A 14130-nucleotide genomic window follows, 5' to 3' on the forward strand; every position below is an offset into this window, starting at 1 on the left:
AAGAAGAGTTAAGTGATAAGTTCCATGGCATTCAGATGGGCAACATAACATCCATTTGTATGCTCAGGATTTTATGCAGCTTCTGCATTTGGGGGTGAAGAGTGTAATCTCACTCTTTTTTGTTCTCTCGTTCAGAAAATCATTTCAGAATACAAATCAGTGAGAATAACATTGAAAAGAAAACAATGAATCTATTCTAATTTCAAAAAACTTAACTAATTCATAAGCCTTAATATCTTAACTTTTTTGATAAATGATACCTTCATAGAGAGTATCAAAAATAAACTCCTGACAAGGGGCATCTGACTCTTAATTTTGGCAGCATAGGCAGGGAAGATCAGTGAAAGTATTCTCTGCCATTCTTTCACTTGCCATATCCCCAATATGCTATATACTAGATAAATTTCTTCTCAAATTAGCCCCCAAAAATAGAAAGGAAGAAAAACTTACAAATTCATTCTATGAGGCCAGCATTAATGTGATAGCAAAACCAGACAAAGGTGCCACCAAAAAAGAGAACTATATGCCAGTATCTCTGATGAACATAGATGCAAAAGCCTCAACAAAATACTAGCAAACTGAATTCAACAATACATTAAAAAAAATCATTCACCACAATCATGAGATTTATTCCTGGGTTGCAAGGGTGGTTCAGTATTCAGAAATCAATCATTGCGATACATCACATCAAGGGGAGAAAGGATAAAAACCATGTGGTCGTTTCATAGATGCAGAAAAGGCATTTCACAAAGTACAACATCCATTCATGATAAAAACCCTTAACAAAGTAGAGTGAGAGGGAACATACCTCATATGTAATATGTACATTAATATATATGTTATATATGTTAATAAAGGCCATATATGAAAAACCCACAGCAAACAATATACTCATTGGGGAAAACAGAGCTTTTCCCCTATGGTCAGGAACAAGACAATACCACATAGTACTGGAAGTCATAGCCACAGAAATCAGACAATAAAAAGAAATAAAAAGACTCCATATTGGTAAGGAAGGAGTAAAACTTGCACTATTTGCAGATGACATGATACTATATAAAGAAAATCTTAAAGACTTCACCAAAAAACTAAAACTGATAAATGAATTCAGTAAAGTCTTGGGATACAAAATCAATGTACAGAAATCTGTTGCATTCCTGTATACTAATAATGAAGCAGCAGAAAGATAAATTAAGAAAAACAGTCGCATTTATAATTGCACCAAAAATAATAAAGTATGAAAGACTGTACTCTAAAAACTATAAAACACTGGTGAAAGAAATTCAAGAAGAACCAAAGAAATGGAAAGATAGTCTATGTTCATGGATTAGAAGAACAAATATCATTAAAATGTCTATACTACCCAAAGCAATTTACACATTTAATGCAATCGCTATTAAAAGACCAACAGCATTTTTCACAGAAGTGGAACAAATAATCCTAAACTTTGTATGGAACCATAAAAAAACCCTGAATAGCCAACGCAACCTTGAAAAGCAAAGCTGGGAGCATCACAATTCCAGACCTCACGTTAAATTACAAAGCTGTAATCATCAAGACAGTATGGTACTGGCACAAAAATAGACACACAGGTCAGTGGAACAGAATAGAGACCCCAGAAATGGACCTTCAACTCTATGGTCAACTAATCATTGACAAAACAGGAAAGAATATCCAATGGAAAAAGGACAGTCTCTTCAACAAATGATGTTGGGAAAATTGGACAGCCACATATAGAAGAAAGAAAGCAAAAATAAACTGAGACTGCAAAACTACAATGAGAGATCACCTCACACCTGTCAGAATGGCTAAAATCAACAACACAAGAAGCAACAGGTTGGTGAGGATGTGGAGAAAAAGGAACCCTCATGCAGTGTTGGTGGGAATGCAAACTGGTGCAGCCACCAAGAAAAACAATGTGGAAGTTTCTTTAAAAAGTTAAAAATAGAACTACCCTACAATCCAGCACTAGTAGGTAACTACTCAAAAAAATATAAAAACACCAATTCAAAGAGATACACATGCCCCTATGTTTATAGCAACATTATTTACTATAGCAAAGTCGTGGAAACAGCCCAAGTGTCCATCTATTGATGAATGGATAAAGAAGATGTGGTGTATATATTCAGCCGTATAAAAGAATGTAATTTTTCTATTTGCAACAATATGTGTGGGATTATAGAGTATAATGCTAATTGAAATAAGGCAGTCTAAGAAAGGCAAATGCCGTAAGATTTCACTCATGTGGAATGTAAGAAACAAGCAAAGGGGGAAAAAAGACAAAGCAAGAAACAGACTCTTAACTATAGAGAACAAACATGGTTATCAGAGGAGAGTTGGGTGGGGGTATGGGTGACCTAGGTGATGGGGTTTCAAATCCTAATGGGCACTGGGCAATGTATGCAATTGTTGAATTACTATATTGCATACCTGAAATTAATATAACACTGTATGTTAACTGTACTGCCATTAAAAATTTTTAAAAAAGCAGTGACCTTTTTTAACCCATGTTTTCTGTCTTAAACATGTTTAACAGAAAGAGTTGTCTTTCCCTTCCAAGGCATAAAATAAATTTTCTGAACATCCATTCTTCCTAAATTTGCCCTCATTAATGAGGGACTTAATAAACAGTAAATATTATTACTTTATTTTAAAATCAGTTAAGCATCTGCCTTTGACTTAGGTCATGATTCCAAGGTCCTGGGATTGAGTCCTGCATCAGGTTCTCTGCTCAACAAGGAGCCTACTTCTCTCTGCCTGCTTTTCCCCCTGCTTGTGCATTCTCTCTCTGACAAATAAATAAATAAAATCTTTAAATTAAAAAAATTACCTCTGTTGACACTATCCCCACCTGGAAAATCTATTGATGGATCATCCCTTGAGATTTGAATTATTAAACCTCCATTGAAGTATATGATAATAATTGAAAAATGATGTGTCTGTCATCTTTATTGTAATAGTCTGAGAGACATCTGATTTGTAACCTTTCCAATCTTCTGTTCAAAAGAAAAAAAGTCTTGGGAAGCTTTTAATTTTTAATATACTTTGAAACAGTTTATCATGGTTCTTCATTATTTATTTATAATGTTAAACAGAAGATGTAAGGAAAGACTTTCCTATTTTATTTTAACATATAGAAGTGTATGAAAAAAAGGAACAATGCCAATGTAGGATTTGTGAAAATTTTTCAGTTATCTTTTAGTTAAGTCACTTTGGTGTAAAAGAGTATCTGCTATGCAAAATAACATGTAGAAGCATAAAAAACTGCATTTTTGGTCTACTCTTTATGAGACTAATTTATTAGTAAAAGATTGTCTTGATATTTGCTTTTGTTAACATTGATAAAGATATATACAAGAATCTTCACTTGTTTAATACATTTACTTTTAAACTTTCCCAAATTCTTTTAAAAGATTTATTTATTAGAGAGAGAGAGAGAGAGAGAGAGAGCGCGATCGCCCTCAGGGAGAGGGGAGAGGGAGATGGACAGAGAATCTCAAGGAGACTCCCTGCTGAGTGTGAAGCCTATCGCAGACCTTGATCCCACAGCCCTGAAGATCATGACCCGAGTTGAAATCAAGAGTCCGAAGCTTAAGCAACTGAGCCACCCAGGTGTCCCACTCGTCTTAAGTTTTTTATGTGCCACCATTATTCAGAGTATGTTAGCTTATCTTTTCTCTCTCTTTAATATCCTTTACATGTTTGAGTCCACTTTCACTTTTTTGGCACTAGTAGAATGAATATACAGAAACTTTGTTTAGAGACATAAGGGCTATAAGTATTATATACAAATGAATGTCCATGAATGACTTTGGGGAGTTCTAGACTGTTATGGGAGAAGAAAAATAACCTACTATTTCCTTTAAATCATTGTTTTTGGAGCCACTTTTTCTTAGCAGCTCAGTTTTCACCATAATTATACACCTGAATATATATGATCTTAAATAGAACAGTGGATTTTTGCCCACATTATTTCCAACTTCCCCTTTCCCTCCAAGGCTTATGGCTGAATTCATAAAAATTAAATGCACACATGTTGTAACTTTAATCATTTTCTTTACAGTTAAGCTTTACTTTTTGTGATACTGATGTATTCCTAGAGGACTCTTCCAGCTTCTCATATCACTTATTTCTTTATTTTTACCCCTGGCATTTAAGTCTTATACCTTGGATTTGTCACATTTTTTTTTTTCCTCTCACACCTTCATTCTTGACTCCTGCTTTCATACTATGAAATCATACTATTATGATTCTGATCTCTCCATCATACCATTTTTCCAATCCATTCCCCATCCAGACGATTTTCATTTTCTAAATGTTTCTTTAATCTATCAGTTTCTCTCACTGACTTCACTATAGTACCTAGACTCAAATTTAATTGCAAGCATTATTCATGTATTCCCTTATTCTTTATGCATTTATCTCTACTCATTTCTCTAGGAGTCACATGGTTTCTGACACCTGGAGGAGCAACTTCTTATGTGGACCTAAGTTTAATCTCAGCTTGAAGGGAAAAGTGGTGTTTTTATTCCCCTGTAGTCATTCTGAATATAGTAAACATTGATTGATTAGTTCTTTGACTGAGGGTATTGATTTTTTTTTTTTTTTAAAGATTTTATTTATTTATTTGACAGAGAGAGAGAGATCACAAGTAGGCAGAGAAAGAGGGGGAAGCAGGCTCTCTGCTTGGCGGAGAGCCTGATGCGGGGCTCGATCCCAAGACCCTGGGATCATGACCTGAGCTGAAGGCAGAGGCTTTAACCCACTGAGCCACCCAGGTGCCCCGAGGGTATTGATTTTACCTGGAGTATTTATTCAAAATTTCCACTTTCATACATGCAGTTCTGGTTCATTCATTCATTTATGCTCCTGTGTGGTATGTCATTGTATAAATAGGCTATCATTAATTTATCCATTCTCTTGTTGATGAGCATTTAGATTATCTTGAGGTTTTTTTGCTATTACTACTTCAGTTAACATTCTTATAAATGACTCTTTGTATGTGTGTATGAGAGATTCTTTAGGTACCTATACCCAGGAATGGAATAGCTTTGTCATAGCTGACATATATCTTCAAACTTAAGGGAAAATGTCAAACTTTTCAAAGTAATTTTACCAGTTTATACTTTTACCAACCGTGGGTTTACATTGTTCTACTTCCTAACACTTGGTGTTGTCAGATATTTTTCCCTGTTAATGTGAATGCTGTCTAATATTTACACTAAAATTTTATTGTATTCCTATATTCTAGCAACAAATAATACATATTTTTAAAATTATTTTCCATGTTAGCAGTGAAAAATAAGCTAGGAATAAGTCAATAATAGATGTGTAAAATCAAAATAGGATTTAAAAACAAAAAACAAATGGAGGATAGTGACATGTTTATGGGTAGAAAGATGAGAATTGAGTGCAATTCCAGCAATTGCACTGAACTTAACAAACTGATTCCAACAAATTTTATGAAAGAACAAGAAACCAAAAATAGCCTGCAAATTTTGAGGAAGGCAACTTGCCTTATCAGATATGTTCTAATAATCAAAACCCTGTTGAATGGTCCAAGGCCAGATAAATAGATGAGTAGAACAGAATATAATACCCAGGCTCTGGAAATCAACCTGATGGGGAGCTCAGGAATCTTCATTTTTTAAGAAGGTGACTGTTACATGCCAAAGTATAAGAATGGCAGATTATTAAAACAGCTGTTAGAACTAAATATGTATTATTGGAGGTATTTTCATGTATTGTGTCTATTTCAGGGACTCACTTTTTTTCCCTTTCTTTTTTTTTTCTCTTAAAGATTTCATTTATTTATTTGACAGGCAGAGATCACAAGTAGGCAGAGAGGCAGGCAGAGAGAGAGGAGGAAACAGGCTCCCTGCTGAGCAGAGAGCCCAATGCGGGGCTTGATCCCAGGACCCTGAGATCATGACCTGAGCCAAAGGCAGAGGCTTTAACCTACTGAGCCACCCAGGTGCCCCTTTTTTTCCCTTTCTTATTTCAGCTCTCAGAGGTGTACTTCAGTTTCCTGTCAGTAATAATAACTTAATAATTGATTTTTGTCCCAAGGTAGGAAATGGATGCCATTCCTAGATTTACCGTTGCCATTTTCTCATGTTGTTTTCTTTTTTCCTTTTTTTTTTTTTAAGATTTTATTTATTTGACAGAGATCACAAGTAGGCACAGAAGCAGTCAGAGAGTGAGGAGGAAGCAGGCTCCACACTGAGCAGAGAGCCTGATGCAGGGCTCGATCCCAGGACCCCGGGATCATGACCTGAGCTGAAGGTAGAGGCTTTAACCCACTGAGCCACCCAGACGCCCCTCTCATGTTGTTTTCTCTGATACTTCCAACATTCACTCCTCTAAAAATCTCTGGTTTGTATGAGCTTGGGAGTTCTCTCTTGGAGTTTTGTTATTATAAATGAAACAAGTTGAGATTCTTTGAGATTCAATAGCTTTAGTCAAGAGTTACAAATATGAAAGCAGATAATATGGTTTTTAGCTGCCTATTTTTATTTTTAAGCAGTTATATTTGCATAGTGAAAAATCTTAAATTGTTCTGTACTGATTTACTTCAAATTTTTTAGTGACGTTTAAGGAACTTTGTACAACATGACCCATTTATGTGCTAACAATGGGTCTACAAAAGTAGGATGGCTATTCTTTATTTTTAGATTCTTAAGAAGTTAATGAAAGTATTAGACCAGATTTTCTTATAATTTTAAGTGTCAGCAGGTTTATTTACCCCTAATATTTAGTGAAGAACTTTTTATGAATAACAGAACAAATGCTTTATGAATGCTAAAAGCATATATTGTTAGCAGTGTTTTGTATAAAATCAGCATACGTTTAGATTCTCAGCTGCACACAGTATTGGAACATGCACATCAGTGTTTTCAACTGAAGAACTATGATCATTTGAACTTGGAGGAGGAATTGAGGAAGATCTAAAAGATGTTTGTGTTTGATCATGGATTTATGTTGAAAAGAGCTTAGTTATTGGAGCTAGATCATTTTATTTTTGTTGTTGTTGTTTTGGTTTGGTTTGGTTTGTTTTTTTTTGGTTTGGTGCTAAGTCTTCAAAAATCCAGTATCTATTTGAAATATTCAGACTGAATTCTTAATTCAGACTAGCCACATTTCAACTGCTCAATAGCCACACCTGGCTAATGGCTATCATATTGAACAGTTCAGATCCATAAGATTATAGTATCTCATAGAATTATTGTGGAGAGGAAATGTATATAAAAATACATATAAAAACTAAGTTCATTTAAGAAAAAAAACCCTAAGTTCATAATACATTATAATAGCCAGTTATAGGTACTGAATAAATGTAAATCTCTCTTTGATCTCCATTACAGTAATAGCTTGTTATACTTTGGTTTTTGTAACATTATGTATTCTAGGAAGCTTCAAGTCAATAAAACATTTTTTTCAAATTGAAGAAAGCAGTGTTATTTCTCTAAACCAAGTAACAGTAATCAAGAGTCCGGCTTTGGAATAGACATTGCTACTTTTTTTTTTTTTTAAGATTTTATTTTTATTTATTTGGGAGAGAGAGAGAATACAAGTAGGCAGAGCAGCAGGCAGGGGAGAGGCAGAAGCAGGCTCTCCGTTGAGCAGGGAACCCAATGTGGGACTCGATCCCAGGACCCTGGGATCATGACCTAAGCTAAAGGCAGCCACTTAACTGACTGAGCCACCCAGGGCCCCAGACATTACTACTTTTAATCATTTTGTTTATCTCCTAACATTTAACTTTGATCAAAGGTTGTTGTAAATGTAGTTTAATTAGTTGATATCGAATCTGGTTTTAAACTGATCCAGTTTCTTTTTTATCTCATTTTCCTCTGTTCTTTTTTAATGGTGCCATTTATATACAACTAAAACTTCATTTTTGAGGAAAATATTCTCAACTAGTACCTATGTACTATAATGAAATATTACTGCACAGGACTTGGGAGACCTGGATAAAGCAAGTCCTGTGATTTTTTTTCCTATGGCTAGCTTTGTTGTTTCATTAACACATAGCAATTTTGTTTGAACAATCACATTGGTGATTTCTCCTTGTCCCAGGCTCTTGCCCTCAGCTTTATTGGGTCAAATAGAGAAAACCAGAAGGCATATTTGGTAATTAAAAGTGTGAGATATAACTGTCCAGGAACTGCATAGTACTTGTATCTTCAGATAAGGACAGTCTTTCACTGTGATTAAGAATAATGGGGTGGAAGCTCTTAGTGAGTACAGATTTAGAAAATATTAGGCAGTTCAAATAACCTGTCACCTGGGAGCACAACCTACCACTGGAGCCAGACAGATCAGTTCCTTGAACCAGGGACTCCTCTACATATAGGCTTTGGATTAACTCTGCTAACATTTGCTTCTCTGTTTCCTGTACTTCCATTTCCTCTACTTTAACATATGCTTCTTTTAGATGTTAACTACTTCTGTTTAAGTTTCAGAACCCAAGAGCTATTCTGTCTCTTTAAGGTAATTTAGCTTGTCAAGGTAGCAGGTGCATTAATGGTATATTGCTTTTATAGTTTTAACTTTTGTTTCTTGGTATTTCACTTTTGGGGAAATAACTCATTCTTCCTCTCTTTCCCAGGAATAAGCTATACTTCTATATCTCCATAGTGATTGGAAGTAAAATTCTTAAAAAATAATAGCCATGTGTATGTATTAGTAATAACATGAAGCAGATGTATGGGAGAGGAAAAATTGTTGGCTTTGCATCTTTGTTTATAGGAAACCTTCCTTGAGATAGGAAAAGAAAACAAAGATGAATTTCCTGGGTTTGAAGCCAAGAAGAAAAGAATGGTGTTCTTAAAGATCGGGAATTGAGAAGTAGCCCCAGCGTTAATTATAGAAAATATAAGGGCATTTTGGACTGATGTTTATCTTAATGTGCTAGACTTGGAATTTGAATAGAGAACTCTTATCTAGAGTTCTAGAGAACTCTAACTGTGTATGGATGTCAAGCTTAAGGCATCTAAAAACACCAGGCCTCTCCTTTCCTAGCTTTTTTCATCTCAGTAAATGGCAACTTCTCATTCTTCTGGTTGTTCGGGACAAAAACTTAGGAGATTTCCTTGATTCTTCCTTTTTACATACTTTCCTACAACTAATTCATTAGCAAATTCTGTCAGTCTTGTCTTCAGAACTGCCTCTGAGAACTTCAACTTGATCCATCCAAGCTACCATCATTTCTCTGTTGTGCTATTACAAAAGATTCCTAATTGGCCTCTTAAAACTTATATCAGATCATCTGTGTAGGATCTTCCAGTGAAGTGCTTATTCAGCTAATAAATTCTTAAAGAATGGTAGATTTAAAAAGTCGTGATTTTGTACCTTCTCGTGAAATAATGGAGCTAAGCAATGATTAGTAGTGGATGCTGAAACCATTTGGTAAAATGTTGATGGAAGCTTTATAATAGATGAATTGGGCTGACAATACCTGAACCAACAAATCATTCTTAGAGTCAGTAAAAGGCAGACAAAAATAAAATTCCTCATAATTTGGTTCAGTAGCAGGTACCACATATGAAGTGTTCTTGCCTTAAAAAACTTCCCTCAATTTAAATCAAATTGTCAGTACATAGGAAATACAGAGAATAGAGGAGGCAAACAACACCAAGAGGAAAAAAGTCAGCCAAACCTAGGAAGTAAGAAATTCTACAGGACAAATGACACAATTTCTCCAAGAAATTGGGACATGAAAAAAGGTGATGGCGCAGCAAGGAGGGCTGTTGTAGACTTTAAAAGAGACTTAGATGGGGCCTAACAAGCAAATGCAGTAGGTAGACCTTGTTGGAAATCTGATTTGACCAAATCATTTATAAAAAGATAGGAAGGTTGAAATATAGACTGGCTATTAGGTGATGTTAAGAAATGATTTTTAATTTTGTTAGGTGGTAATATGATTAGGTTGACAAAAATGTTCTTAACAAATAGAGGTAGTAACTGAGGTAAGGGTAAGATAATATACATGTCTGGGATTTGCTTTAAGATACTCTACCAAAACAAAAGAAGGGAGTTGTAGTAATAAGACTAGGAAAATGGTAATTTTTTAAGTAGGGTGATGGGTACAAGGAGGTTTATGATGCTTTCCTCTCTACTTTATTGTATATTTCAAAATTTTCATAATAAAAGCTAAAAAAACAAAAAAAAACAAAAAACGGTAAATGCCAAAGACCAAAATATCTTTTGTGAATTCTCAGCTATTGAGAAGAAACTCCAAAACCCTCTCTATGGCCAACAAAGGCCCAAAGACCCTGGCTGTTTCCCAGACCCTATCTCTTTCTCCTCTACTCCAGCCATTCAGGTCCCCCGCTCATTTAGAGTATGCCAAGCACAATTTTGCCTCAGAGCTTTTGTTTGTCTTCTGCTCAGAATTCTTTTCCTCCAGTTATCTAGCTAGCTGGCTTTGTTTAAAGCCTTAGGAGTCTTTGTTTCAGTTTTTCTTTAATAGAAAGACTTGCCCTGACCACCCTATGTAAAATAACCTCCCTCTCCTGAGGTATTTATTTTTTCATAGCATTTCCCACCACCTGATCATTTATGTACTTATTGTTATTCATTCCCAGGAATGTTAGCTGCAAGGCAGCAGGTTCTTTGCCTGTTTAATTGACAGTTGTATTGCCAGCACTTTAGAGCTGTGCCAGGCACTTAGTTAGGTATTCAATAAATATTTATGAAATAAAAATGTAAACGCTTGAGGCCACATTTAATAAACAAGTACTCCCCATCCCCCACCCCCGTTGTTCTACTTACCTTTCACTTGTATTCTCATCTATACCTAGAAGTAGAGGAGGATTGCCAGGAGTCTCGCTCCTTACTCTAGAATAAAACTGTGAGGTAGAAAATACAAAATATCAGGGCAGTTTATTATAGAAAACACTGAGAAAGTTATATTCCAAATATATTAGGATTTTAAGGATCCAATAATATGAAAAGATTTTAGTTTTAATTTCTTTCATTTACTGCTTAAGTAATGGAGAGCTCTGAAATCTGAAATGCTACTTTCAAACAGCTGGCTTTCCAATTACTTTTAAAATGTGTATCACAATATTTCTCAACTTCCTTTCAGATAAATCCCAGGATAAAGCTCTTCTAATAAAAAATTTTGCCTCTGAGGTTGCCAAATTGAGTATTTACTTTAATCTATTAATATAATCTTGGCATTTATGGTACTAGTAGCCAATATATGCCCTTTGTGAATAGTAAGGTCACAATCTAATCTATCTGAAAAAGGAAAGCTTAAATTTTTTTTTACGTATTTTGCTTTTCTGTTTACCTTCCATCTTCATTGTTTTGGTTTTAGTAGGTTTTTTCCTATTAATTTGCTCTTTTGCCATTCTATTATATAGACTCATGTTTATTTATTAGTCGGGACTTTGGTTGTGGGATGAAAATCCAGATCAAACAATCTTGGGCAAAAGGTAGAACTTCTTATAAGAATACTAGGTTTCTCAACTACTGCCAAATCATGGGCAGATTGGGGATGTAACTAATTATTAGGGATGACTTCAGCACTGTCAGAACATTCATTTGATTGATTTCAGTCCTCTCTTTGCAGATTTTCAGAAGCTTAACTCCTAGCACCACCCTAGAGCTCTGAGGAAAATATTGTCTGTCTGCTCAGTTTCTGTATAACCCTGAATCAATCAAATGAGGTCTGGGGGTTGGCTGTGGTCTAGTTAGGTCAGATAATCAGAAAGTCAGTCATGCAAGAGCATGATCATCCTCACTATAGTTAGATGTTAATAAAAGGGACAGAAAAGTGAGGCATTTACCACAGCCAATACCTTGGAATTCTAAGTTTAGTCATGTATCTGTGTATAATTAGAATAGAACATAGTGCTCTGCCATCTAATATAGTGTAGTGCAGTGGTTACTTCCCTTGGTTTGGACAATGTACCACTCGGCTTTAGGTTTTGCTTCAGCAGTGAAGTCACACTGATGGTTTATACTGAGATACTTAGTATTATTGAATTTTATTTCATTATCCAGCTACATCACTCAGTAAATCTGGAGGGAAAAATTGACTAATCAGAGACAACTTTTTCATTCAGGAAAGAGAGTAATGGTTATAGGGAGAGAGCATACAGTATTTTAAGCATGAATTCGAATGCCAGAACACAGTGCTATTCAAAAGCTCAACTCGTTTCTGTTTTTGTCTCAGAAATAGGGAAAATAGAATAATGGGACAACTAGATGCTTAGAGAATTAAGGGTATTTTTTTAATACTGGATATGTTCTATAAATTATTAAATCTAGGAAATGACATTACCAAATCCTCTTGTTTTTACTAATGATCTCTTAATGGGCAATAAAACTGTTTTGCATTTGTTAGCAAATAAAGATTGTACTAAAAATGGGGCCAGTGATTTCATTGTTCTTTCTGTTCTTTATAATAATAAAAATTTAATCATGATAATATAACATTTTCTTTCACTAAACCTATATGCCCCTTCATACAAACATATACACATAATACTCACAAAGCATTCTGAACTGTCCTAATCCAGGATTCTTCTGATCTCTTAAGGGGGTACTTTCTGTCCAAGGATCCTGACACATCAGGAACCCTCAGTGTGACTTTTGATCTCTGTGGGAGCATGGAAGTCCTTTCCTCCATTAATTTAAGCAGTATAACAGGAACCACATTTTAAGTTAAAGTCTTATGGTCTCCTGGCACTTCTAGTACTAAAGAAATTTGGGTGCTTCTGCCCTACAACCAACTTCCATACTATAATAGAGGACATACATGTCTTTGGAGCAGCTATAACAAAGGTTCTCATTTGATTACATGTAAATTTCACTAATAGGCATGGAAGAGAATGATTAAAATTTGTATGGGCATGGAAAGAATAGAAACCACCTAGCTTTATATAAACATGGGATTCCAGCATCTGGAGATAACCACTCTTAGCATATTGGCATATATATTTTCAGATTTTTATTGTTTTGCAAATGTTTAAGAAAATTGGAAACATACTCTTACACATTATTTAACACATCAGTATTTTAACATGTTGCTTTCCTTGATACAGTAAAAATAATGAGATAAATTTTGAAACTTAATTATATCCTGTTCTGTGTAGTAAATACAACAAATTTATTATTACAGGTTTAGTAAATATTAGGATTAGTGGAAAAATATTGGTTGAATACTTCTAAACTCATAACTTAGTTTGAAAGTCTCAAAAATGTTTTTACAGAAATGTTTTTATGCTACTATATTGGCTCAGTTTTGGGATTAATTGTAGTTTTGTAAAGCTTTTCTGTTTTTCTTCCCAGATCCAAGTATTTTAGAACATGCTCAAGAGGTGAGCACTTAACTATAGAGGTGAGTAGAGTCATGAATCTGATTGGATAAAAATACCTTCAGGAGGACAGGAGGGACATTTTTCTTTTCATTAAATTTAGTATGGACTTTTTATATTTCAGTATTATTGATGCTAGCAAAGAGGGAAGGAATTGGGGTGATGAAGGGAGGGTGAACAAAGAAAAGTTTGTAGATTAAGGGCCTGTTCTTCTAATAGAATTGCTGTTTCTACTTAAGAAGTGGTGTTTTTGTTTTTGTCTTTTTCACTCCGCACAATTCAGAGAGGGAGTACTCTTCTTGCAGTTATAATGGCTCAACAGGCAGTGATTCTAGAGATAGATGGTTGGCCTGCCCCAGTAGAGAGGTGTAGCAGGATCAAAGCAGAAAGTTAATTTTAAGCAACTTTACGATTTGAGTCACTGAGTTGCTTATTCTCTGTATGTAAAATATGATAATAGAATCTATTCAGCTCCTGCTATGTATTACCTACTTCACCATATAGGTTATAAATGTCATCAACATAATTCTTGATACAGTCGCGTTGAACAGGGGGCAGTCATCCCATTTTAGGGATGAGAATCAGAGGCTTAGTTAGACAGGTGATGAAGAAGTTGGGCTTTGTTACACAGCCCCTTAAGTGGCAGAACCTAATTCTAGTCCCAATCTGCCTGGCTTCAAAGATTGAACACTGTACTTTACTGCCTTCTATATTAAATAAAGAAGCATATAAATCAGAAACTAGTTTTTTTTTTTAATCTCAAATAAAAAAAGTTCAAGATAGTTTGAAAAATTTTTGT

At 34.9% G+C, this 14130-nt stretch overlaps 1 protein-coding gene across 1 annotated transcript in view; it reads left to right on the forward strand.

The window, feature by feature from the left end:
- The window catches only part of AP1AR (adaptor related protein complex 1 associated regulatory protein), a 39450-nt gene that overhangs the window by 9314 nt on the left and 16006 nt on the right, over window positions 1-14130 (forward strand). The window contains exon 2 of the mRNA XM_080796634.1: window positions 13306-13354. Coding sequence (XP_080652760.1) covers window positions 13306-13354 — 49 coding nt within the window. The remainder of the gene's footprint in view (window positions 1-13305; window positions 13355-14130) is intronic.

This window comes from Martes martes, assembly GCF_963455335.1.
Source record: "Martes martes genome assembly, chromosome: 2".
In the NCBI taxonomy this organism is placed as follows: domain Eukaryota; kingdom Metazoa; phylum Chordata; class Mammalia; order Carnivora; family Mustelidae; genus Martes; species Martes martes.